The 27378-nt window shown below is 47.5% G+C and overlaps 1 protein-coding gene across 1 annotated transcript in view; it reads right to left on the bottom strand.

Moving 5' to 3' along the window:
• Positions 1-27378, bottom strand: part of COPA (coat protein complex I subunit alpha) — a 54194-nt gene that overhangs the window by 12454 nt on the left and 14362 nt on the right. Inside the window, 12 exon segments of the mRNA XM_077191875.1 lie at positions 1355-1426; positions 1428-1518; positions 3172-3310; positions 4138-4223; positions 5048-5187; positions 6325-6407; positions 9792-9867; positions 17224-17290; positions 20873-21023; positions 23046-23129; positions 23219-23353; positions 25673-25772. Coding sequence (XP_077047990.1) covers positions 1355-1426; positions 1428-1518; positions 3172-3310; positions 4138-4223; positions 5048-5187; positions 6325-6407; positions 9792-9867; positions 17224-17290; positions 20873-21023; positions 23046-23129; positions 23219-23353; positions 25673-25772 — 1224 coding nt within the window.

Genomic DNA, 27378 nt, shown 5'->3' with positions numbered 1-27378 from the left:
CAAAATCCCTCCGGAAAGGATATTCCCAAAAATCCTGGGGAAAGGCTCTTCCCAAAATCCCTGGGGAAAGGCTCTTCCCAAAATGCCTCGGGAAAGGCTCTTCCCAAAATCCCTGGGGAAAGGATATTCCCAAAATCCCTGGGAAAAGCTCTTCCCAAAACCCCTCGGGAAAGGCTCTTCCCAAAAGCCTTGGGGAAAGGCTCTTCCCAAAACCCCTCGGGAAAGGATATTCCCAAAATCCCTCGGGAAAGGCTCTTCCCAAAAATCCTGGGGAAAGGCTCTTCCCAAAATCCCTTGGGAAAGGCTCTTCCTAAAAATCCATTAGGAAAGGATATTCCATCCCTGGGAAAGGCTCTTCCCAAAATCCCTTGGGAAAGGCTCTTCCTGAAAATCCTGGGGAAAGGCTCTTCCCAAAAATCCCTTGGGAAAGGCTCTTCCCAAAAGCCTTGGGAAAGAATCTTCCATCCCTGGGAAAGGCTTTTCCTCTCCTTGGGAGAGGCCCTTCCAAGCACCCTCAGGAAAGGCTTGGCCAGCCCCTATTCCCAAAGGCTGCAGCCCCTACTCCCAAATCCAGAATCCTCAGGAAATCCTACACTTTTCCCCATTCCCAGGTTTATTCCTGACCTCATCATATTTCCTGTTGATGAGGGCGAGTTTGAAGCGGTGGGGTCGATGCTGAGCACTCCCGATTGTGATCCACCATTCCCAACCCCACTCTTCCCTCGTTCCCAATCCCATTTCCCCCCATTTTTCCCCAATTCCCAATCCCATTTTTCCCCACTTTTCCCCATTCCCAGACTTATTCCTGACCTCATCAAACTTCCCTGTTGATGAGGGCAAGTTTGAGGTGGAACTCAGTGGGGTCGATGCTGAGCACTCCCGATTTTGATCCACCATTCCCAACCCCACTCTTCCCTCATTCCCAAACCCACTTTTCCCCTATTTTTTCCCATTTCCAATCCCATTCCCAGGTTTATCCCTGACCCCATCATATTTCCTGTTGATGAGTGTGAGCTTGAAGCAGAACTCGGTGGGGTCGATGCTGAGCATGTGGGGCTCACCCACCTTTGTCCACCATTCCCAACCCCGCTTTTCCCTCGTTCCCAATCCCATTTCCCCCCATTTTTCCCCAATTCCCAATCCCATTTTTCCCACTTTTCCCCATTCCCAGGTTTATCCCTGACCTCATCATATTTCCTGTTGATGAGGGCAAGTTTGAAGCAGAACTCAGCGGGGTCAATGCTGAGCACGCGGGGCTCACCCGCCTTTGTCCACCATTCCCAACCCCGCTTTTCCCTCATTCCCAACCCTGTTTTTTCCCAGATTTTCCCCCGTTCCTGGGTCTATCCCTGACCTCGTCGTATTTCCTGTTGATGAGGGCGAGCTTGAAGCGGAACTCGGTGGGGTCGATGGTGAGCACGCGGGGGCCGGCACTCCCGGTCCAGGCAGTAAACGTTGTTGCCCTTCACGCGCGTCACGTAGATGGGCAGGTCCAGCGTGCGGATGATCCCGTGGTCCCTGCGCCGGGGAGGGGGCGACGTTCCCGGTGAGAATTCCCGGGGAGAATTCCCGGACACGCCATGGAATTATGGGGGGACGTTCCCGGTGAGAATTCCCGGGGAGAATTCCCGGACATGCCATGGAATTATGGGGGGACGTTCCCGGTGAGAATTCCCAGTGAGAATTCCCAGACATGCCAGGGAATTCCTGGTGAGCTCACAGAGAACTCCACACCATCCTGGTGAGAATTCCTGACCATCCCAGGGAACTCCCGGCCATCCCAGTGACAGTTCCTGACCATCCCAGAGAATTCCCGGCCATCCTGGTGAAAATTCCTGACCATCCCAGGGAACTGTCGGCCATCCCAAGGAACTCCCAACCATCCCAAGGAACTGCTGGCCATCCCGGTGAGAATTCCTGTCACCATCCCAGTGACAATTCCCAGCCATCCCAGTGAGCTCCTGACCATCCAAGGAACTCCTGCCCATCCCGGTGACAATTCCTGCCCATCCCAGTGACAATTCCCGCCCATCCCAGTAACAATTCCTGTCACCATCCCGGTGACAATTCCCAGCCATCCCAGTGACAATTCCCGCCCATCCCAGTGACAATTCCTGTCACCATCCCAGTGAGAATTCCCGCCATTCCCAGTGACAATTCCCGCCATTCCCAGTGACAATTCCTGTCACCATCCCAGTGACGATTCCCTCCATTCCCAGTGACAATTCCCTCCATTCCCAGTGACAATTCCCGCCCATCCCAGTGACGATTCCCGCCCATCCCAGTGACGATTCCCGCCATTCCCAGTGACAATTCCTGCCCCTCCCAGTGACAATTCCCGCCCATCCCGGTGACAATTCCCAGCCATCCCGGCGAAGATTCCCTCCATTCCCAGTGACAATTCCCACCATTCCCGGTGACAATTCCCAGCCATCCCAGTGAGCTCCTGACCATCCAAGGTGTCCATCAAGGTATCCATCCCGGTGACAATTCCTGCCCCTCCCAGTGACAATTCCCACCCATCCCAGTGACAATTCCCAGCCATTCCCAGTGACAATTCCCACCCATCCCGGTGACAATTCCTGTCACCATCCCGGTGACAATTCCCTCCATTCCAGTGACAATTCCCGCCCATCCCAGTGACAATTCCCGCCCATCCCGGTGACAATTCCCACCCATCCCAGTGACAATTCCTGTCACCATCCCAGTGACAATTCCCGCCCATCCCAGTGACGATTCCCACCATTCCCAGTGACAATTCCCACCATTCCCAGTGACGATTCCTGTCACCATCCCAGTGACGATTCCCACCCATCCCGGTGACAATTCCTGTCACCATCCCAGTGACAATTCCCAGCCATCCCAGTGATAATTCCCAGCCATCCCAGTGACAATTCCCAGCCATCCCAGTGATAATTCCCAGCCATCCCAGTGACAATTCCCAGCCATTCCCAGTGACAATTCCCACCATTCCCAGTGACGATTCCTGTCATTCCCAGTGACAATTCCCGCCCATCCCAGTGACAATTCCCGCCCATCCCAGTGACGATTCCCGCCCCTCCCGCTGGCGATTCCCGCCATTCCCGGTGACGATTCCCGCCCATCCCGCTGGCGGTTCCCGCCATTCCCGGCGGGAATTCCCGCCCTTCCCGCTCCCGGAGCAGGGCTGACCCCGAGGTGACGGCGTATTTGATGTGGTTGCTGGTGGTGTAGATGAAGACGCCGCTCTCGTCCCAGGCGCCGCTCTTGACCCGGATGTTCTCGTGGATCTGGCACAGCGACTCCAGCTTCCGGTTACAGATCAGGATGGCTGGGAACGGAGGGGAACCGGGAATTGCGGGGAACGACCGGGATAACGGGAACGAGGGAATCACGGGAATGAGGGAGTTACAGGGAATGAGGGAATGAGGGAACCCAGGGATTGAGGGAATTGCAAGGATTGCAGGGAACAACGGGAATGATGGAGTTATGGGAACAGAGGGAACCCGGGAATTCCAGGGAATGAGGGGAATTGCAGGGAATGAGGGAATGATGGGAATGACGGGAATTGCAGGAATGATGGGAATTGCAGAGAATGAGGGAATGATGGGAATGATGGGAATTGCAGGGAATGAGGGAATTATGGGAACAGAGGGAACCCGGGAATTACGGGAATTGCAGGGAATGAGGGGAATGAGGGAATTACAGGAATGATGGGAATTGCAGGGAATGAGGGAATTGGAATTACAGGAATGATGGGAATTGCAGGAAATGAGGGAATTGGAATTACAGGATGGGAATTGCAGGGTATGACAGGAATCCGGGAATGAGGGAATTACAGGAATGATGGCAATGACAGGAACAATGGGAATGAGGGAATTACGGGAATAATTTGGGTAACAGGAGTAATGGGAATTACAGGAATGGGATTGAGAACGGGGATCGAGATGGGGATGGGAATGGGGATGGGAATAACAGGGATTGTGGGAATTAAGGGAATGGGGATGGGAATAATGGGAACGAGAATGAGAATTACAGGAATGGGAATGAGAACAGGGACCAGGATGGGGATGGGAATAATGAGAATAATGGGGATAATGGGAATAATGGGGATAATGGGAATAATGGGAATAATGGGAATTTTCCCCCGGAGCTCACCGTGCTTGGCCAGCAGCGCCACGTGGGACATGTCGGCCGACCAGATCACGTACTTCACCTTGGAGATCTTCACCGAGGCCAAGGTCCTGGAAAAATCCCAGATCCCGGATCAGGGAATGGCCCAAAATCCAGCCCTGGGATCCCAAAAACCCCCAGCAGATCCCAAAAAAAAAAAACAGATCCCCCCAAAAAAACACAGATCCCAAAAACCCCCAGCAGATCCAAAAAACCCCCAGCAGATCCCAAAAAAACCCCAGATCCCAAAAACTCCCAGCAGATCCCCCCAAAAAAACCCCAGATCCCCCAAAAAAATCCAGATCCCAAAAACTCTCAGCAGATCCCCAAAAAAACCCCAGATCCCAAAAAAAAACCCCAGATCCCAAAAACCCCCAGCAGATCCCAAAAAAACCCCAGATCCCAAAAAAAAATCCAGATCCCAAAATCTCCCAGCAGATCCCAAAAACCCCCAGCAGATCCCCAAAAAAAACCCCAGATCCCAAAAAAAACCCCTAGATCCCAAAAACTCCCAGCAGATCCCCCCAAAAAAACCAGATCCCAAAAAAAAAATCCAGATCCCAAAATCTCCCAGCAGATCCCAAAAAAAACCCCAGCAGATCCCTTCTCCAGCCTTTCCCAGCTTTCCACAGGAACAAGCAGGATTTGGGGTGGGAAAAGTGGGATTTAGGGTGAAAAAAAAAGGGATTTAGGAAGGAAAAAACCCCAGGATTTAGAGGGGAAAAAAAGGGAATTAGGGGAAAAAAAAAACAGGACTTGGGGTGAAAAAAGAGAAGGATTTACAGTGAAAAAACCAGGATTTGGTGAACAAAAAGCAGGTTTTAGGTGCAGAATTCCCAGAAAATTCCCGGAAAATTCACGGAAAATTCCCGGAAAATTCCCGGAAAATCCCCACCTTTTCTGCTGGACGTCGAAGAGGGTGATGGAGTCGGAGTCCCTCAGGAGCAGGTTCCCGGTGCCCGCGTAGAAAATCTCGTCACAGTTGGGAACCGGAACCTTCTTGGTGATCTCGTTCTTCAGGTTCTTGATCAGGATCTGCCCCCCGGGAGAGAATTCCCAGATTTTGGGGGGAATTGCCAGATTTTGGGGGGAATTCCCAGATTTTGGGGGGAATTCCCAGATTTTGGGGGGAATTCCCGGATTTTGGGGGGAATTCCCAGATTTTTGGGGGAATTGCCAGATTTTGGGGGGAATTGTCAGATTTTGGGGGGAATTGCCAGATTTTGGGGGGAATTCCCAGATTTTTGGGGGTTTTTAGGGAAGGCAGGGAGGGTTTTGTGTCCCCTCGGGCTGGAGCAGAGTTGGGTTTTTCCAGGATTTTTCCCGCTGTTTTTTGAGGGAGCACAAAGAGCTGGGTTGGGAATCAGGGTTTTCCCGGAATTCCGGGGTTTTGGAGGTTGGAAAAGCATCAAACCCAACCCAAATCCCGGGAATCCCTCGGACACCTCCAGGGATGGGGATCCAAACCCCCCCTGAGCCCCTTCTGAGACTTCCCAACCTTTTTTCCATGGAAAAACCATCCCAAATTCCCAGCCCTGGCACAGCCCGAGGCCGTTCCCTCTTGTCCTGCCCCATTCCCTGGGATCAGATCCCAAATCCCCCCTGGATCCCCCTTTTCTCTGGGATCAGCCCCCTCAGGATCCTCCATTCCCTTCTCCAGCTGCTCCAGCCCCGTTCCTGCTTTTCCCAACCCTTTTTCTTTTTGGGATCAGGTTCCCCTGGATCCAATCCCCGTTATCCCAATCCCAGCCCTTTTTTTGGGATCAGGTCCCCTTGGATCTGATCCCCATTATCCCAATCCCAACCCTTTTTCTTTTTGGGATCAGGTCCCCTTGGATCTGATCCCCATTATCCCAACCTCCCGCTTTTCCAACCCTTTTTATTTGGGATCAGGCCCCTCTGGATCCAATCCCCATTATCCCCATTTCCCAACCCTTCTCCCATTGGGATCAGGCCCCTCTGGATCCAATCCCTGTTATCCCAATTTCCCAACCCTTCTCCCATTGGGATCAGGCCCCTCTGGATCCAATCCCTGTTATCCCAATCCCTGTTATCCCAATCCCAGCCCCTTTTTTTGGGACCAGGCCCCCCTGGATCTGATCCCATCATCCCGATTTCCCGTTTTTTCCCCGGTTTTTCCCGTTTTTCCCCCGGTTTTTCCCGGGATCTCACCGAGTGCATCCTGTCCAGGACGGCGAATCGGTTCCGCGCCACCCACACGGCCGTGAGCCCCGAGGAGCGCTTCCCCTCCGGAGCTGCGATCCCGAAAAAAACCGGGATCAAACTGGGAATCCGGCCGGGATCAACCCGGGATTAACCCCGGATAAGCCCGGGATCAACCCCGGGAATCCGGCCGGGATTAACCCCGGATAAACCCCAGATAAACCCTGGATAAACCCCAGGAATCCGGCCGGGATCAACCCGGGATTAACCCGGGATCAAACTGGGAATCCGGCCGGGATCAACCCAGGATTAACCCTGGATAAAACCGGGATCAAACTGGGAATCCAGCCGGAATCAACCCGGGATTAACCCCGGATAAACCCCAGATAAACCCCGGATAAACCCCGGGAATCCGGCTGGGATCAACCCAGGATAAAGCCTGGAATTCGGCTGGGATCAACCCGGGATAAACCCAGGATAAACCCAGGATCAAACTGGGAATCCGGCCGGGATCAACCCGGGATTAACCCTGGATAAACCCGGGATCAAACCCGGGAATCCGGCCGGAATCAACCCAGGATTAACCCCAGATAAACCTGGGATCAAACTGGGAATCTGGCCAGGATTAACCCGGGATAAACCCCAGATAAACCTGGGATCAAACTGGGAATCTGGCCAGGATTAACCCGGGATTAACCCCAGATAAACCCGGGATCAAACTGGGAATCTGGTCGGGATCAACCCGGGATTAACCCCAGATAAACCCGGGATCAAACTGGGAATCTGGCCCGGATCAACCCGGGATTAACCCCGGATAAACCCCAGATAAACCCGAGATCAAACTGGGAATCTGGCCAGGATTAACCCGGGATAAACCCCGGATAAACCTGGGATCAAACTGGGAATCCGGCTGGGATCAACCCAGGATAAACCCAGGATAAACCCTGGGAATCCGGCTGGGATCAACCCGGGATTAACCCCAGATAAACCCAGGATAAACCCGGGATGAATCCATTAGGATGGGGTTTATGGGATGGGACTGATGGGACAGGATTGGGATGGAATCAATGGGATTTATAGGATGGGATTGGGATGGGATTTATGGGATGGGACTGGAATGAGATTTAGGGGATGGGATTTAAAGAATAGGATTGGGATGGGATCAATGGGAATGATGGGATGAGATTTAAAGAATGGGATTTACAGGATGGGATTTGTGGGATTTACGGGATAGGACAGGATGGCAATAAGGAATCAATGGGATTTATGGGATCAGTGGGATTTGTGGGACTGGGATGAGACCAATGGGATTTATGGGATCAGTGGGATTTGTGGGATGGGGTTCAGAAGCTGGGATGGGATCCGGATTCCTCCCGGATCCACATCCCAGAATCCCGGAATTTTTGGGATCAGAAGGGACCCAAAACCCCCTCCCATCCCACGGGGCAATGCCCCCGTCCCAGGCTGCTCCAGCCTCAGATATTCCATAAAAATCCCGGATTTTCAGCCAGAAAAGGCCCTGAAAATCCCTGAAAATCCCCAAAATGTGGAGCTCGAGGGGTTTTCCTCCCAAAAAATGCGGAATTTGAGGGATTTGTCCCAAAACTGTGGAATTTGAGGGATCTTTCCCAAAACTGGGGGATTTGAGGAATTAAAAAAAATAAATAAAGTGGAATTTGAGGGATTTTCCCCCTCAAAAATGTGGAATTTGAGGGATTTGTCCCAAAACTGTGGAATTTGAGGAATTTTAAAAAAATAAATAAATAAAGTGAAATTTGAGGGATTTTCCCCCTCAAAAATGTGGAGTTTGAGGGATTTTTCCCCAAAAAGCTCAGGGATTTAAAGGATTTTTCCCAAAACTGTGGGATTTGATGAATTAAAAAAAAAATAAATAAATAAAGTGGAATTTGAGGGATTTTCCCCCTGAAAAATGTGGAATTTGAGGGATTTTTCCCCAAAAAGCTCAGGGATTTAAAGGATTTTTCCCAAAACTGAGGGATTTGAGGAATTAAAAAAATAAATAAATAAATAAAGTGGAATTTGAGGGATTTTCCCCCTCAAAAATGTGGAATTCGAGGGATTTGTCCCAAAACTGTGGAATTTGAGGGATTTGTCCCAAAACTGCGGGATTTGATGAATTAAAAAAAAAAAAAAAAAAAAGTGGAATTTGAGGGATTTTCCCCCTCAAAAATGTGGAGTTTGAGGGATTTTTCCCCAAAAAGCTCAGGGATTTGAAGGATTTTTCCCAAAACTGTGGGATTTGAGGAATTTAAAAAATAAATAAATAAATAAAGTGGAATTTGAGGGATTTGTCCCAAAACTGTGGAATTTGAGGAATCTTTCCCAAAACTGTGGGATTTGATGAATTAAAAAAAAAAATAAAGTGGAATTTGAGGGATTTTCCCCCTCAAAAATGTGGAGTTTGAGGGATTTTTCCCCAAAAAGCTCAGGGATTTAAAGGATTTTTCCCAAAACTGTGGGATTTGAGGAATTAAAAAAAAAGAAAAATAAATAAAGTGGAATTTGAGGGATTTTCCCCCTCAAAAATGTGGAATTTGAGGGATTTGTCCCAAAACTGCGGGATTTGATGAATTAAAAAGAAAAATAAATAAAGTGGAATTTGAGGGATTTTTCCCCAAAAAGCTCAGGGGTTTAAAGGATTTTTCCCAAAACCTCCAGGATTTGAGGGTTTTGTCCCCAAAAAAGAGGCCGGGCCCTTCTCCCTCCTCCGGCTGCGGAATTTTCCCTTTTCCCTCATTTTTTTTTTGGGACCCAGCTGCTCCTCCATCAAACCCAGGGATTTGATTGATCTTCCCAATATCCCAGCTGGAAAAACTTCCCAAAAAAAAAATCAATTTTTTTTTTTTGTTTTTTGGTCCCCGTTCTTTGCCTCCAAATCCACCCCAGCAGGGAAACATTCCCTGCTCCAAACCCTCCGGAATCCATAAATCCCTGGAAAAGGCCCCAAATCCATCACAGCTCCCTGGCAGGGGGGGAGCAGCTGGGATTTAAAACTGGGACAAAAATCCAATAATTTGGGAGTTTTCATCCCATTAAATCAAGGCTTGGGATCGTAAATTCCCTTTCCCCGTAAAAACTGGAAAAAAAAATCACATGGAATTTGCCAGGAAAGGGAAAAAACACAAAATAATTCCTGGGATTGTCACTTTTAAAGGGTTTTTTTGTGGGTTTTTTTGTGGGTGAAATATCCCAAAAATCGGCCTGAGATCCATCAGGTTTGGACAGAGCCAGGAAATCTCCAGCTGGGAGGAAAAATTTGGGAAGGGAAAGGAGAAATTCCTGCTAAAATATGGATGGGGGGCTGGAAAAGTTCGGATTTTTCAAAGGGAAAAAGGGGGGGAAAGCTGCCCAAAAAAGCACCAAAAATTTGGGGTAAAAAAAGGAGAATTTTGGGGATAAAAGGGGGGGTGGGGATGGGAATTCCTGGGGTTTTTGGGAGCTCAGGCCACACCCACCGTCGGGATTTTGGGAATCTGCATCCTTGGGAATGGTGTACAGGTCGTAGGTGCTGTTCTCCAGGTTGCTGGCTCGCTGTGGGAGGAAAAAATGGGGCATTTTAGGGGTTTTTGCCCAAAAAAATCAGGGGTTTGAGGGATTTTTCCCAAAAAAAAATCAGGGGTTTAAGGCATTTTTTCCCCCCCAAAAAAAATCAGGAGTTTGAGGGATTTTTTTTCCCCAAAATCAGGGGTTTGAGGCATTTTTCCTCCCCAAAAAATCAGGGGTTTGAGGCATTTTTTCCCTAAAAAAATCAGGGATTTAAGGCATTTTTCCCCCCCAAAAAAAATCAGGGGTTTGAGGGATTTTTTCCCCCAAAAATCAGGGATTTGAGGGATTTTTCCCAAAAAAAAATCAGGGATTTGAAGCATTTTTTCCTCCCCAAAAAATCAGGGGTTTGAGGGATTTTTTCCCAAAAAAAATCAGGGGTTTAAGGCATTTTTTCCCCCCAAAAAAATCAGGGATTTAAGGCATTTTTTCCCAAAAAAAATCAGGGGTTTGAGGGATTTTTCCCCCAAAAAAATCAGGGGTTTGAGGCATTTTTCCCAAAAAAAAAATCAGGGGTTTGAGGCATTTTTTCCCCCAAAAAATTCAGGGATTTGAGGGATTTTTCCCCCAAAAAAATCAGGGATTTGAGGCATTTTTCCTCCCCAAAAAATCAGGGATTTGAAGCATTTTTTCCCCCAAAAAATCAGGGATTTGAGGCATTTTTCCCAAAAAAAAATCAGGGATTTGAGGCATTTTGCTCCCCAAAAAAATCAGGGATTTGAGGCATTTTTCCCCCAAAAAAATCAGGGATTTGAGGGATTTTTCCCAAAAAAAAAAATCAGGGATTTAAGGCATTTTTCCCAAAAAATCAGGGATTTGAGGCATTTTTTCCCAAAAAAAATCTGGGATTTGAGGCATTATTCCTCCCCAAAAAAATCAGGGGTTTGAGGGATTTTTCTCCCCAAAAAAATCAGGGATTTAAGGCATTTTTCCCAAAAAAAAAAATCAGGGGTTTGAGGCATTTTTCCCCCCAAATCTGGGGTTTGAGGCATTTTTCCCAAAAAAAAAAATCAGGGATTTGAGGGATTTTTCCCCCCCAAAAAAATCAGGGATTTGAGGCGTTTTTCCCCCCAAAAAAATCAGGGATTTGAGGCATTTTTCCTCCCCAAAAAAATCAGGGGTTTGAGGCATTTTTTCCCCCCCAAAAAATCAGGGGTTTGAAGCATTTTTCCCAAAAAAAAATCAGGGATTTGAGGGATTTTTCCCCCCCAAAAAAATCAGGGGTTTGAGGGATTTTTCCCCCCAAAAAATCAGGGATTTGAGGGATTTTTCCCAAAAAAAAAAATCTGGGATTTGAGGGATTTTTCCAAAAAAAATCAGGGATTTAAGGCATTTTTTCCCCAAAAAATCAGGGGGTTGAGGCATTTTTTCCCCCCAAAAAATCAGGGATTTGAGGCATTTTTTCCTCCAAAAAAATCAGAGGTTTGAGGCATTTTTCCCCCAAAAAAATCAGGGATTTGAGGGATTTTTCCCCCCAAAAAATCAGGGATTTAAGGCATTTTTCCCAAAAAAAAAACAATTCAGGGGTTTGAGGCATTTTTCCCCCAAAATCAGGGGTTTGAGGGATTTTTCCCAAAAAAAAATCAGGGGTTTAAGGCATCTTTTCCCCCCCAAAAAAATCAGGAGTTTGAGGGATTTTTTTTCCCCAAAAAAAACCCAGGGGTTTGAGGGATTTTCCCCCCCCAAAAAATCAGGGATTTGAGGGATTTCTCCCAAAAAATCAGGGGTTTGAGGCATTTTTCCCAAAAAAAAATCAGGGATTTGAAGCATTTTTTCCCCCCCAAAAAAATCAGGGATTTGAGGGATTTTTTCCCAAAAAAATCAGGGGTTTGAGGCATTTTCCCCCCCCAAAAAATCAGGGATTTAAGGCATTTCTCCCAAAAAAAATCAGGGGTTTGAGGCATTTTTCCCAAAAAAAAAATCAGGGGTTTGAGGCATTTTTCCCCCAAAATCAGGGGTTTGAGGGATTTTTCCCAAAAAAAAATCAGGGGTTTGAGGCATTTTTCCCCCAAAATCAGGGGTTTGAGGCATTTTTCCCAAAAAAAAATCAGGGGTTTGAGGGATTTTTCCCCCCAAAAAATCAGGAATTTGAGGCATTTTCCCCCAAAAAAAATCTGGGGTTTGAGGCATTATTCCTCCCCAAAAAAATCAGGGGTTTGAGGCATTTTTTCCCCAAAATCAGGGATTTGAAGCATTTTTTCCCAAAAAATCAGGGATTTGAGGCATTTTTCCCAAAAAAAAAAATCAGGGGTTTGAGGCATTTTTCCCCCCAAATCAGGGGTTTGAGGGATTTTTCCCCAAAAAAAAATCAGGGATTTGAAGCATTTTCTCCTCCCCAAAAAATCAGGGGTTTGAGGCATTTTTTTTCCCCCAAAAAAATCAGGGGTTTGAGGGATTTTTCCCAAAAAAAAATCAGGGGTTTAAGGCATTTTCCCCCCAAAAGAATCAGGGGTTTGAGGGATTTTTCTTCCCAAAAAAAAATCAGGGGTTTAAGGCATTTTTCCCAAAAAAAAACAATTCAGGGGTTTGAGGCATTTTTCCCCCAAAAAATCAGGGATTTGAGGGATTTTTCCCCTCCCCCCAAAAAAAGTGGAATTTGAGGGATTTCCTCCCTAAAAAACCAAAAAATTCAAGAGATTTTCTGCCCCAAAAAAGTGGAATTTGAGGGATTTCCTCCCCCCAAAAAACCAGAAATTTGAGGGATTTTCTGCCCCAAAAAAACAGGAATTTGAGGGATTTTCTGCCCCAAAAAAGTGGAATTTGAGGGATTTCCTCCCCCACAGAAAACAGGAATTTGAGGGATTTTCTGCCCCAAAAAAAAGGAATTTGAGGGATTTTCTGCCCCCAAAAAAGTGGAATTTGAGGGATTTCCTCCCCCCAAAAAGTGGAATTTGAGGGATTTTCTGCCCCAAAAAAACAGGAATTTGAGGGATTTTCTGCCCCCCAAAAAACAGAATTTGAGGGATTTTCTGCCCCAAGAAAGTGGAATTTGAGGGATTTCCTCCCCCCAAAAAAACAGAAATTTGAGGGATTTTCTGCCCCAAAAGAACAGAAATTTGAGGGATTTTTTGCCCCAAAAAAGTGGAATTTGAGGGATTTTTTGCCCCAAAAAAGTGGAATTTGAGGGATTTTCTGCCCCAGAAAAGTGGAATTTGAGGGATTTCCTCCCCCCCAAAAAACCAGGAATTTGAGGGATTTTCTACCCCCAAAAAAACAGGAATTTGAGGGATTTTCTGCCCCAAAAAACCAGAAATTTGAAGGATTTTCTGCCCCAAAAAAGTGGAATTTGAGGGATTTTCTGCCCCCAAAAAAGTGGAATTTGAGGGATTTTCTGCCCCAAAAAAAGTGGAATTTGAGGGATTTTCTGCCCCAAAAAACCAGAAATTTGAGGGATTTTCTGCCCCAAAAAAGCGGAATTTGAGGGATTTTCTGCCCCAAAAAAGTGGAATTTGAGGGATTTTTTGCCCCAAAAAAGTGGAATTTGAGGGATTTTCTGCCCCAAAAAAGTGGAATTTGAGGGATTTCCTCCCCCCAAAAAAACAGGAATTTGAGGGATTTTCTGCCCCATAAAACCAGGAATTTGAGGGATTTTCTGCCCCAAAAAAGTGGAATTTGAGGGATTTCCTCCCCCCAAAAACAGGAATTTGAGGGATTTTCTGCCCCAAAAAAGTGGAATTTGAGGGATTTTCTGCCCAAAAAAAGTGGAATTTGAGGGATTTTCTGCCCCCCAAAAAACCAGGAATTTGAGGGATTTTCTGCCCCAAAAAACCAGAAATTTGAGGGATTTTCTGCCCCAAAAAAGTGGAATTTGAGGGATTTTCTGCCCCAAAAAATCAGGAATTTGAGGGATTTTCTTCCCCAAAAAAGTGGAATTTGAGGGATTTCCTCCCCCAAAAAAAATCAGGAATTTGAGGGATTTCCTCCCCCCAAAAAAGTGGAATTTGAGGGATTTCCTCCCTAAAAAACCAAAAAATTCAAGAGATTTTCTGCCCCAAAAAAAGTGGAATTTGAGGGATTTCCTCCCCCCAAAAAGTGGAATTTGAGGGATTTTCTGCCCCAAAAAAACAGGAATTTGAGGGATTTTCTGCCCCCCAAAAAACAGAATTTGAGGGATTTTCTGCCCCAAGAAAGTGGAATTTGAGGGATTTTCTGCCCCAGAAAAGTGGAATTTGAGGGATTTTCTGCCCCAAAAAACCAGAAATTTGAGGGATTTTCTGCCCCAAAAAAGTGGAATTTGAGGGATTTCCTCCCCCCCAAAAAAACAGGAATTTGAGGGATTTTCTGCCCCAAAAAACCAGGAATTTGAGGGATTTTCTGCCCCCCAAAAAAACAGGAATTTGAGGGATTTCCTCCCCCCAAAAAAAGTGGAATTTGAGGGATTTCCTCCCTAAAAAACCAAAAAATTCAAGGGATTTTCTGCCCCAAAAAACCAGAAATTTGAGGGATTTTCTGCCCCAAAAAACCAGAAATTTGAGGGATTTCCTCCCCCAGAGAAAACAGAAATTTGAAGGATTTTCTGCCCCAAAAAAAACCAGGAATTTGAGGGATTTTCTGCCCCAAAAAACCAGAAATTTGAGGGATTTTCTGCCCCAAAAAAGTGGAATTTCAGGGATTTCCTCTCCCCAAAAAACCAGGAATTTGAGGGATTTTCTGCCCCAAAAAAGTGGAATTTGAGGGATTTCCTCCCCCCAAAAAAGTGGAATTTGAAGGATTTTCTGCCCCAAAAAAGTGGAATTTGAGGGATTTCCTCCCCCAAAAAAAACAGGAATTTGAGGGATTTCCTCCCCCCCAAAAACCAGAAATTTGAAGGATTTTCTGCCCCCCAAAAAACCAGAAATTTGAGGGATTTTCTGCCCCAAAAACAGAAATTTGAGGGATTTTCTGCCCCAAAAAAACAGGAATTCGAGGGATTTTCTGCCCCAAAAAACCAGAAATTTGAGGGATTTTCTGCCCCCAAAAAAACCAGGAATTTGAGGGATTTTCTGCCCCAAAAAACCAGAAATTTGAGGGATTTTCTGCCCCAAAAAAGTGGAATTTGAGGGATTTCCTCCCTAAAAAACCAAAAATTCAAGGGATTTTCTGCCTCAAAAAAACAGGAATTCGAGGGATTTTCTACCCCAAAAAACCAGGAATTTGAAGGATTTTCTGCCCCAAAAAAGTGGAATTTGAGGGATTTTCTGCCCCAAAAAAGTGGAATTTGAGGGATTTTCTGCCCCAAAAAAAACCAGGAATTTGAGGGATTTCCTCCCCCAGAGAAAACAGAAATTTGAAGGATTTTCTGCCCAAAAAAAAGTAGAATTTGAGGGATTTTCTGCCCCACTAAAAACAGAAATTTGAGGGATTTTCTGCCCCAAAAAAACAGAAATTTGAGGGATTTTCTGCCCCCAAAAAACCAGAAATTTGAGGGATTTTCTGCCCCAAAAAAGTGGAATTTGAGGGATTTTCTGCCCCAAAAAAGTGGAATTTGAGGGACTTCCTCCCCCCAAAAAGTGAATTTTGAGGGATTTTCTGCCCCAAAAAACCAGGAATTCGAGGGATTTTCTGCCCCAAAAAACCAGAAATTTGAGGGATTTTCTGCCCCAAAAAAAACAGAAATTTGAGGGATTTCCTCCCCCCAAAAAACAGAAATTTGAGGGATTTTCTGCCCCACTAAAAAACAGGAATTTGAGGGATTTCCTCCCTAAAAAACCAAAAAATTCAAGGGATTTTCTGCCCCAAAAAACCAGAAATTTGAGGGATTTCCTCCCCCAGAGAAAATAGGAATTTGAGGGATTTTCTGCCCCAAAAAAACAGAAATTTGAGGGATTTCCTCCCCCCAAAAACAGGAATTTGAGGGATTTTCTGCCTCAAAAAAACAGAAATTTGAGGGATTTTCTGCCCCAAAAAAAACCAGGAATTCGAGGAATTTTCTACCCCAAAAAAGTGGAATTTGAGGGATTTTTTGCCCCAAAAAAACCAGGAATTTGAGGGATTTTCTACCCCAAAAAGTGGAATTTGAGGGATTTTTTGCCCCAAAAAAGTGGAATTTGAGGGATTTTCTGCCCCAAAAAAGTGGAATTTGAGGGATTTCCTCCCCCCCAAAAAAACAGGAATTTGAGGGATTTTCTGCCCCAAAAAAGTGAAATTTGAGGGATTTTCTGCCCCAAAAAAGTGGAATTTGAGGGATTTTCTACCCCCAAAAAACCAGGAATTCGAGGGATTTCCTCCCCCCAAAAAAGTGGAATTTGAGGGATTTTCTTCCCCAAAAAAGTGGAATTTGAGGGATTTCCTCCCTAAAAAACCAAAAAATTCAAGGGATTTTCTGCCCCAAAAAACCAGAAATTTGAGGGATTTCTTCCCCCAGAGAAAATAGGAATTTGAGGGATTTTCTGCCCCAAAAAAGTGGAATTTGAGGGATTTTCTGCCCCCCAAAAAACAGAATTTGAGGGATTTTCTGCCCCAAAAAAACAGGAATTTGAGGGATTTCCTCCCCCCCAAAAACCAGAAATTTGAAGGATTTTCTGCCCCCCAAAAAACCAGAAATTTGAGGGATTTTCTGCCCCAAAAAATCCAGAAATTTGAGGGATTTTCTGTCCCCAAAAAAAGTGGAATTTGAGGGATTTTCTGCCCCAAAAAAGTGGAATTTGAGGGATTTTCTGCCCCCAAAAAACCAGGAATTCATGGGATTTTCTGCCCCAAAAAAGTGGAATTTGAGGGATTTCCTCCCCCCAAAAAAACAGGAATTCGAGGGATTTTCTACCCCAAAAAAACAGAAATTTGAGGGATTTTCTGCCCCAAAAAAGTGGAATTTAAGGGATTTTCTTCCCCAAAAAAGTGGAATTTGAGGGATTTCCTCCCTAAAAAACCAAAAATTCAAGGGATTTTCTGCCTCAAAAAAACAGAAATTTGAGGGATTTCCTCCCCCCAAAAAAACAGGAATTTGAGGGATTTTCTGCCCCAAAAAAACAGGAATTTGAGGGATTTCCTCCCCCCAAAAAAACAGGAATTTGAGGGATTTTCTGCCCCAAAAAAACCAGAAATTTGAGGGATTTTCTGCCCCAAAAACGTGGAATTTGAGGGATTTTCTGCCCCAAAAAAGTGGAATTTGAGGGATTTTCTGCCCCAAAAAAGTGAAATTTGAGGGATTTTCTGCCCCAGAAAAGTGGAATTTGAGGGATTTCCTCCCCAAAAAAACCAGGAATTTGAGGGATTTTCTGCCCAAAAAAACAGAAATTTGAGGATTTTCTGCCCCAAAAAAGTGGAATTTGAGGATTTTTCAGAGGAACAAAGGGGGTTGGAGGGGTTTTCCCCCAGGCTCGTGGATTTGGGGATTTTCCCCAAAACCCCGGGGATTTTGGGACTCACGGTGCAGAGCAGCACGGAGTTCTCAGCTGGGTTGTAGCTCATGCTGAACACCGGGAACTTGGAACCGCTGGGAGGGAAAACGGGAATTTGGGGAATTCTGGGGAATTTGGGATGGATTTGGGGGAATTTGGGAATTCTGGGGGGTTTGGGATGGATTTGGGGGAATTTGGGATGGAATTGGGGGAATTTGGAACTCTGGGGTGATTTGGGGTGGATTTGGGGAATTCGGGATGGATTTGGGGGAATTTGGGATGGATTTGGGGAATTTGGGGAATTTGGGATGGATTTGGGGGAATTTGGGGGAATTTGGGATGGATTTGGGGGAATTTGGGAATTCTGGGGTGGTTTGGGATGGATTTGGGGGAATTTGGGAATTCTGGGGGGGTTTGGGGTGGATTTGAGGGAATTTGGGATGGATTTGGGGGAATTTGGGATGGAATTGGGGGAATTTGGGATGGATTTGGGGAATTTGGGGGAATTTGGGAATTCTGGGGGGTTTGGGGTGGATTTGGGGGAATTGGGAATTCTGGGGGGTTTGGGATGGATTTGGGGGAATTTGGGAAGCCTGGGGGTTTTGGGGGAATTTGGGAACTCTGAGGGTTGGGATGAATTTGGGGGAATTTGGGAATTCTGGGGGGGTTGGGGTGGATTTGGGGGAATTTGGGAATTCTGGGGGGGTTTGGGGTGGAATTTGGGAATTCTGGGGGGTTTGGGTGGATTTGGGGGAATTTGGGAATTCTGGGGTGATTTGGGATGGATTTGGGGGAATTTGGGAATTCTGGGGGGATTTGGGGTGGATTTGGGGGAATTTGGGAACTCTGGGGATTTTGGATGGATTTGGGGGAATTTGGGATGGATTTGGAGGGGTTTGGGGGAATTTGGGAATTCTGGGGGGTTTGGGGTGGATTTGGGGGAATTTGGGAATTCTGGGGGGTTTGGGATGGATTTGGGGAGGTTTGGGATGGATTTGGGGGAATTTGGGAATTCTGGGGGGGGTTGGGGTGGATTTGGGGAGGTTTGGGTGGATTTGGGGGAATTTGGGAATTCTGGGGGAATTTGGGATGGATTTGGGGAATTTGGGATGGATTTGGGGAATTTTGGATGGATTTGGGGGGTTTGGGGTGGATTTGGGGGAATTTGGGAATTCTGGGGGGGTTTGGGTGGAATTTGGGAATTCTGGGGGATTTGGGGAATTTGGGAATTCTGGGGGGGTTTGGGATGGATTTGGGGGAATTGGGAATTCTGGGGGGTTTGGGATGGATTTGGGGGAATTTGGGAATTCTGGGGGGTTTGGGATGGATTTGGGGAATTTGGGGGAATTTGAGGGAATTTGGGAATTCTGGGGGGATTTGGGGTGGATTTGGGGGAATTTGGGAATTCTGGGGGGGTTGGGGTGGATTTGGGGGAATTTGGGATGGAATTGGGGAATTTGGGAATTCTGGGGTGATTTGGGATGGATTTGGGGGTAATTGGGGGAATTTGGGATGGATTTGGGGGAATTTGGGGGAATTTGGGATGGATTTGGGGGAATTTGGGAATTCTGGGGGGGGTTGGGGTGGATTTGGGGGAATTTGGGATGGATTTGGGGGAATTTGGGTGGTTTGGATGGATTTGGGGGAATTTGGGAATTCTGGGGTGGTTTGGGGTGGATTTGGGGGAATTTGGGAATTCTGGGGGGGTTTGGGTGGATTTGGGGGAATTTGGGAATTCTGGGGGGGGTTGGGATGGAATTGGGGGAATTTGGGATGGATTTGGGGGAATTGGGAATTCTGGGGGGGTTGGGGTGGATTTGGGGGAATTTGGAATTCTGGGGGGGTTTGGGGGAATTTGGGAATTCTGGGGGGGTTTGGGGTGGATTTGGGAATTCTGGGGGTTTGGGATGGATTTGGGGAATTTGGGATGGATTTGGGGGAATTTGGGATTCTGGGGTGGTTTGGGGGAATTTGGGAATTCTGGGGGGGTTTGGGATGGATTGGGGGAATTTGGGAATTCTGGGGGGTTTGGGGTGGATTTGGGGGAATTTGGGAATTCTGGGGGGTTTGGGGTGGATTTGGGGGAATTTGGGAATTCTGGGGGTGGTTTGGGGTGGATTTGGGGGAATTTGGGAATTCTGGGGTGGTTTGGGGTGGATTTGGGGAAATTTGGGATGGATTTGGGGGAATTTTGGGGTGGATTTGGGGGAATTTGGGAATTCTGGGGGGTTTGGGATGGATTTGGGGATGGATTTTGGGATGGATTTCAGGATGGATTTGGGGATGGATTTGGGGAGGATTTCGGGGATTTTGGGGTGGATTTTAGGATGGATTTGGGGATGGATTTGGGGTGGATTTGGGGTGGATTTGGGGATGGATTTGGGATGGATTTGGGATGGATTTCGGGGATTTTGGGGTGGATTTTAGGATGGATTTGGGGATGGATTTGGGGTGGATTTGGGGATGGATTTGGGGATGGATTTGGGGATGGATTTGGGATGGATTTGGGGATGGATTTGGGGTGGATTTGGGGATGGATTTTGGGGTGGATTTGGGGTGGATTTGGGTGGATTTGGGGATGGATTTTGGAGATTTCAGGATGGATTTGGGGATGGATTTCAGGATGGATTTGGGATGGATTTGGGATGGATTTCGGGGTGGATTTGGGATGGATTCGGGGTGGATTTGGGGTGGATTTGGGATGAATTTGGGATGGATTTTCAGGATGGATTTGGGGTGGATTTCAGGATGGATTTGGGGTGGATTTGGGGTGGATTTGGGGATGGATTTTGGGGTGGATTTGGGGATGGATTTGGGGATGGATTTCGGGTGGATTTGGGGTGGATTTGGGATGGATTTCGGGTGGATTTCGGGTGGATTTGGGTGGATTTCAGGATGGATTTGGGGATGGGTTTCGGGGATTTTGGGGTGGATTTGGGGATGGGTTTCAGGGATTTTTAGGATGGATTTTAGGATGGATTTGGGGATGGATTTTGGGATGGATTTGGGGTGGATTTCAGGATGGATTTGGGATGGATTTGGGGATGGATTTTGGGGATTTTGGGGTGGATTTGGGTGGATTTGGGGTGGATTTGGAGTAGATTTTGGGATGGATTTGGGATGGATTTGGGATGGATTTGAGATGGATTTGGGATGGATTTGGGATGGATTTCAGGATGGATTTGGGGTGGATTTGGGATGGATTTGGGGATGGATTTGGAATGGATTTTGGGGATTTTGGGGTGGATTTGGGGTGGATTTGGGGATGGGTTTCAGGATGGATTTGGGGATGGGTTTCAGGATGGATTTGGGGTGGATTTGGGGATGGATTTTGGGGTGGATTTGGGGTGGATTTGGGATGGATTTTGGGGATTTCAGGATGGATTCGGGGTGGATTTGGGGATGGGTTTCAGGATGGATTTGGGGGTGGGTTTCAGGTGGATTTGGGTGGATTTGGGGATGGATTTGGGGATGGATTTGGGGTGGATTTGGGATGGATTTGGGGATGGATTTCAGGGATTTGGGACAGATTTCAGGGATTTCAGGACAGATTTTGGGATGGATTTGGGGTGGATTTGGGGTGGATTTGGGATGGATTTGGGGATGGGTTTCAGGATGGATTTGGGATGGATTTTGGGGATTTGGGGTAGATTTGGGGTGGATTTGGTGCCCCGTGCCTGCGGAGCTGCATGACGGCCACGTCGCGGGAGCTGCCGAAGTCGAGCTGCCGCAGGAATCGATCCTTGACGTAGAACAGGGAATTGCCGTGCACGGCCAGCGCCGGCCGCTCCCGCTCCAGCTTGAACACCAGCATGCCCCCGTCGTGCCCTGGGAGGGGAAAACACCCGGAATTACAGTGGGAATTCCAGGGGAAAATCCCGGAATTACAGCGGGAAAAACACCAGGAATGCCAGGGAAAAACACCCGGATTCCAGGGGAAAACACCCGGAATTACAGCGGAATTACAGCGGGAATTACAGGGGAAAATCATGGAATTACAGCGGGAATCACACCGGGAATTACAGGGGAAAAATACCCAGAGTTACAGGGAAAAATCCCGGAGTTACAGCGGGAATCACACCGGGAATTACAGGGAAAATCCCAGAATTCCAGGGGAAAACACCCAGAGTTACAGCAGGAATCACACCCGGAATTCCAGGGGAAAACACCCGGAATTACAGCAGGAATCACACCAGGAATTACAGGGAAAACACCCGGAATAGCAGCAGGAATTACACCAGGAATTCCAGGGGAAAACACCCGGAATTCCAGGGGAAAACACCCGGAATTACAGCAGGAATCACACCCAGAATTCCAGGGAAAACACCCGGAATAGCAGCAGAAATTACACTGGCAATTCCAGGGGAAAACACCCGGAGTTACAGGGAAAAACACCTGGAATTCCAGGGGGAATTACACCGGGAATTCCAGGGAAAACACCCGGAATTACAGCTGAAATCACACTGGGAATTCAGGGAAAATCACCTGGAATGACACCAGGAATTACAGCAGGAGTTCTGGGGAAGAACACCGGGAATTTGGGATGGGAGTGGGGGAGCAGCAGCTAACCTGGGGGGAAACCACCCAGAATTCCAGAAAAAACACCAGGAATTACACCTGGAATTTCAGGTTCCTGGAGGAATCTGGAGCTCCTGGAAGCATTTCAGGGTAATCCCAGCCGGAATTTGGGGATTCCCAGCCAGAATTTTGGGGTTCCCACCTGGAATTTTGGGATTCCCAGCCAGAATTTGGGGACTCCCAGCTGTAACTTTGGGGTTCCTAAGGGTATTTTGGGATTCTCAGCTGGAATTCGGGGTTCCCAGACGGAATTTTGGGAATTCCCAGCTGGAGTTTGGGGGTTCCCAGCTGGAATTCGGGGGTCCCCAGCTGTAACCTTGGGGTTCCTAAGGGTGTTTCGGGAATCCCCAGCCGGAATCCGGGAATTCCCAGCCGGAATTCGGGGGTTCCTGAGGGCGTTTCGGGAATTCCCCAGCCGGAATTCAAGGGTTCCCAGATGGAATTTTGGGAATTCCCAGCCGGAATTCGGGGGTTCCCAGCCGGAATTTGGGGATCCCCAGCTGTAACCTCGGGGTTCCTAAGGGTGTTTCGGGGATCCCCAGCCGGAATCCGGGAATTCCCAGCTGGAATTCGGGGGTTCCCAGATGGAATTTGGGGATCCCCAGACGGAATCTGGGAATTCTCAGTCGGAATTCGGGGGTTCCCAGATGGAATTTTGGGGATCCCTAGCCGGAATTTGGGGACTCCCAGCTGGGAATTTGGGGATCCCCAGCTGGAATTTGGGGGTTCCCAGGCGGAATTCGGGGGTTCCCAGCCGGAATTTGGGGTTCCTGAGGGCGTTTCAGGAATTCCCAGCCGGAATTCGGGGGTTCCCAGCCGGAATTTGGGAATTCCCAGCTGGAATTCAGGGGTTCCCAGCCGGAATTTGGGAATTCCCAGCCGGAATTCGGGAATTCCCAGCCGGAATTCAGGAATTCCCAGCCGGAATTTAGGGAATTCCCAGCCGAATTTGGGGGTTCCCAGCCGGAATCTGGGAATTCCCAGCCGGAATTTGGGGGTTCCCAGCCGGAATTTGGGAATTCCCAAGCCGGAATTCGGGGGTTCCTGAGGGTGTTTCGGGAATTCCCAGCCGGAATTCGGGAATTCCCAGCCGGAATTCAGGGGTTCCCAGCCGGAATTTGGGGGTTCCTGAGGGTGTTTTGGAATTCCCAGCCAGAATTTGGAATTCCAGCCGGAATTTGGGAATTCCCAGCCGGAATTTGGGGGTTCCTGAGGGTGTTTTGGGAATTCCCAGCCGGAATTCAGAATTCCCAGCCGGAATCCGGGGCTCACCAGCAGCGAACAGGTTGAGGTTGGGATGCGCCGCCAGCACCCAGAACCGGTCGTGGTCGCGCCGGAACGTTTTGGACTCCGGTCCTGGAAGGGGAGGGGAGGGGAAAATCCTGGAATTGCCTCAATCCCGGGAATTCCCGAGGGTCCCTCCAACCCTGGGGGGCGGCACCGACCGCTTGGACATGTCCCACACCCGGATGCTCTTGTCCTCGAATTGCTGAGGATCAGCTCCTGGCGCGGGTGGAAAACGGCGCAGGAAACGTTGTTGTAGTGGCCCCGGCACGTGTCCACCTCCCAGGCCTTGGATTCTGGAAAACCAGGGGGAAATCCAGGGAAAACGGGGGAAAATCACGGAGAAATGGGGAAAAAACACGGAGAAATGGGGAAAAATCCCGGAGAAATGGGGAAAAAAACACAGAGAAATGGGGAAAAAACACAGAGAAATGGGAAAAAATCCCAGAGGAAATGGGAAAAAATCCCAGAGAAATGGGAGAAAAATCCCAGAGAAATGGGAAATATTCGTGGAATGGGGAGAGAATGCAGGGGAATGGAAAATACAGCAGAGAAAGGGAGAAAGCAGCCCAGCATGTGGCCACTACCCATGGATTGGATTCTGGAAAATCCAGGGGGAAATCCAGGGAAAATGGGGGAAAAATCCCAGAGAAATGGGAAAAATCCCAGAGAAATGGGAAAATATTCGTGGAATGAGGAGAGGCACCAAGGAAATGGGGAGAAATGATGGGGAAATGGGAAAAAACCAGGCAGAGAAAAGGAGAAACCAGCCAGCACGTGGCCACCTCCCAGGCCTTGGATTCTGGGAAAAACGGGGGAAATCCAGGGAAAAGGGGGAAAATCCCAGAGAAATGGGAAAAAATCCCGGAGAAATGGGGAAAATCACGGAGAAATGGGAAAAAATCCCAGAGAAATGGGAAAAAATCCCGGAGAAATGGGAAAAAATCCCAGAGAAATGGGAAAAAATTCATGGAATGGAAAAAATTCATGGAATGGGGAGAGAATGCAGGGGAATGGGAGAAACAACAGGAAAAATGGGAAAAAACCAGCAGAGAAAGGGAGAAACCAGCCCAGCACATGGCCACCTCCCAGGCCTTGGATTCTGGAAAAATCCAGGGGGAAATCCGGGGAAAACGGGGAAAAATCACGGAGAAAATGGGAAAAAATCCCAGAGAAATGGGAAAAAATCCCGGAGAAATGGGAAAAATTCATGGAATGGGGAGAGAATGCAGGGGAATGGGAAAAAACAGCAGAGAAAGGGAGAAAGCAGCTTGGCAAGTGGCCACTACCCATGGATTGGATTCTGGAAAATCCAGGGGGAAATCCAGGGAAAACGGGGAAAAAATCCCAGAGAAATGGGGAAAATCCCAGAGAAATGGGAAAAAACCACAGAGAAATGGGAAAAGCAACAGGGAAATGGGGAGAAAACAGCAGAGAAAAGGAGAAAGCAGCCTCACAAGTGGCCACCACCCATGGCTTGGATTCTGGAAAAACAGGGGAAATCAGGAAAATGGGGAAAAATCCCAGAGAAATGGGAAAAATCCAGAGAAATAGGAAAAAATTCATGGAATGGGGAGAGAATGCAGGGGAATGGGGAGAAACAACGGGAAAATGGGAAAAGAACAGCAGAGAAAAGGAGAAACCAGCCCAGAGCATGGCCACCTCCAGGCCTTGGATTCTGGGAAATCCAGGGGGAAATCCAGGGAAAATGGGGAAAAAATCCCAGAGAAATGGGAAAAAATCCCAGAGAAACGGGGAAAAATCCCAGAGAAATGGGGAAAAGTCCTGGAGAAATGGGGAAAAAATCATGGAATGGGAGAGAATGCAGGGAATGGGGAGAAACAACGGGAAAATGGGAAAAGAACAGCAGAGAAAGGGAGAAACCAGCCCAGCATGTGGCCACCACCCAGGACTTGGAATTCTAGCATCCCGAGCCTTTTTCCTGGTTTTTCCCATTTTTTTTCCCTTTTTTTTTCTTTTTTTCCCATTTTTCCCCGGTTTTTTTCCACTTTTTTCCTCATTTTTTTCCCTTTTTTTTCTTCGGTTTTTTCCTGGTTCTTTCTTGTTTTTTTCCTTGGTTTTTTTCCCATTTTTTCCTTATTTTTTTCCTGGTTTTTTCCCTTTTTTTTTCTCTGATTTTTTCCCATTTTTTCCCATTTTTTCCTCGTTTTTTTCCCTTTTTCTTCTCGGTTTTTTTCCTATTTTTTCCCCATTTATTCCCATTTTTTTCCTCGTTTTTTTTTTCCAGTTTTTCCCTCGGTTTTTTTCCCATTTTTTTCCCCGGTTTTTCCCCATTTTATTCCCAGTTTTTTCCCATTTTTCCTTTTTTTTCCCCGTTTTTTTTTCCCCATTTTTCCCTGTTTTTTTTCCCATTTTATTCCCGGTTTTTTCCCCAATTTTTCCCATTTTTTTCCCATTTTATTCCCGGTTTTTTTCCCATTTTTTCCCCATTTTTCCCCCGGTTTTTTCCCCATTTTTTTCCCCATTTTTTTTTTCCATTTCCCTGGTTTTTTCCCCATTTTTTCCCCATTTTTTCCCCATTTTTTCCCATTTTATTCCCTGTTTTTTCCCCATTTTTTCCCCTTTTTTCCCATTTTTTCCCGTTTTTTCCTCACCGTTCATCCTCCAGATCTTGACCTGGCGGTCGTCGGCCCCGGACACGATGAGGGGCATGGAGGGGTGGAAGGCGGCCCAGTTCACACCCCGGTCATGGCCCTGGAAAATCCAGGGAATGAGGGAGAATCCAGGGAAAATCCAGGGAATGAGGGAGAATCCAGGGAAAATCCAGGGGAAAATCCAGGGAAAATCCAGGGAATGAGGGAGAATCCAGGGAAAATCCAGGGAAAAATCCAGGGGAAAATGGCCAGGAATGGGGGAAAATCCAGGGAAAATCCAGGGAAAAATCCAGGGAAAAATCCAGGGAATGAGGGAGAATCCAGGGGAAAATCAGGGGAAAATCCAGGGAAAATCCAGGGGAAAATCCAGGGAATGAAGGAAAATCCAGGGGAAAATCCAGGGAAAAATCCAGGGGAAAATCCAGGGGAAAATCCAGGGAATGGGGAAAAATCCAGGGGAAAATCCAGGGAAAAATCAGGGAATGAAGGAAAATCCAGGGGAAAATCCAGGGAAAATCCAGGGGAAAATCCAGGGGAGAATCCAGGGGGAAATCCAGGAAAATCCAGGGAAAATCCAGGGGAAAACCAGGGAAATCAGGGCAAAATCAGGGGAAAATCCAGGGGAAAATCCAGGGAAAATCCAGGGGAAAATCCAGGGAATGAGGGAAAATCCAGGGGAAAATCCAGGGGAAAATCCAGGGAAAATCCAGGGAATGAGGGAGAATCCAGGGAAAATCCAGGGATGAGGGAGAATCCAGGGGAAAATGGCCTGGAATGAGGGGAAGGATGACAGGGAATGGGGAAGAGAATCCAGGGGAAAAGGACCAGGAATAGGGGGGGGAAATCCAGGGAAAAAGGGCTGGGAATGAGGAGGATCCAGGGAAAAATCCAGGGAAAAAAGGGGAAAAATCCAGGGGAAAACAGCCTGGAATGGGGGGGGGGAATTGGCAGGGAATGGGAGAAATCCAGAGAAGAAAAAAGACAGGAAATAGAGGGAATGCAGGGAAAAATGGCCAGGAAAGGGAGGGAGATTCCAGGGGAAAAGGACCAGGAATAGGGGGGGAAATCCAGGAAAAAGGGCTGGGAATGAGGAGGATCCAGGGAAAAATGGCCTGGAATGGGGGGAAGGATGACAGGGAATGAGGGAGAATCCAGGGGAAAATCCAGGGGAAAATCCAGGGAATGAGGGAGAATCCAGGGAAAATCCAGGGGAAAATCCAGGGAATGAGGGAGAATCCAGGGGAGAATCCAGGGGAAAATCCAGGAATGAAGGAAAATCAGGGGCAAGGAGAGGAGTGGGGGGAAACCCCAGGAATGGGGGGAAAAGCAGAAAATCCTTCTGGAATCACCCCGGGACAGGGATTGAAGCGTGAGGGGATTCCCATGGATTTCCCACGGATTCCCATGGATCCCCCAGGGATTTCCCACTGAATTCCAATGGATCCCCCAGGGATTTCCCACAGAATTCCATGGATCCCCCAGGGATTTCCACTGAATTCCCATGGATCCTCCAGGGATTTCCCACAGAATTCCCATGGATCCCCAGGGATTTCCCACTGAATTCCCATGGATCCTCCAGGGATTTCCCACAGAATTCCCATGGATCCCCCAGGGATTTCCCACTGAATTCCCATGGATCCTCCAGGATTTCCCACAGAATTCCCATGGATCCTCCAGGGATTTCCCACAGAATTCCAATGGATCCC

The sequence above is a fragment of the Agelaius phoeniceus genome, chromosome 31 (genome assembly GCF_051311805.1).
Source record: "Agelaius phoeniceus isolate bAgePho1 chromosome 31, bAgePho1.hap1, whole genome shotgun sequence".
Lineage (NCBI taxonomy): Eukaryota > Metazoa > Chordata > Aves > Passeriformes > Icteridae > Agelaius > Agelaius phoeniceus.
This window is presented reverse-complemented; position numbering and strand designations above follow the sequence as displayed.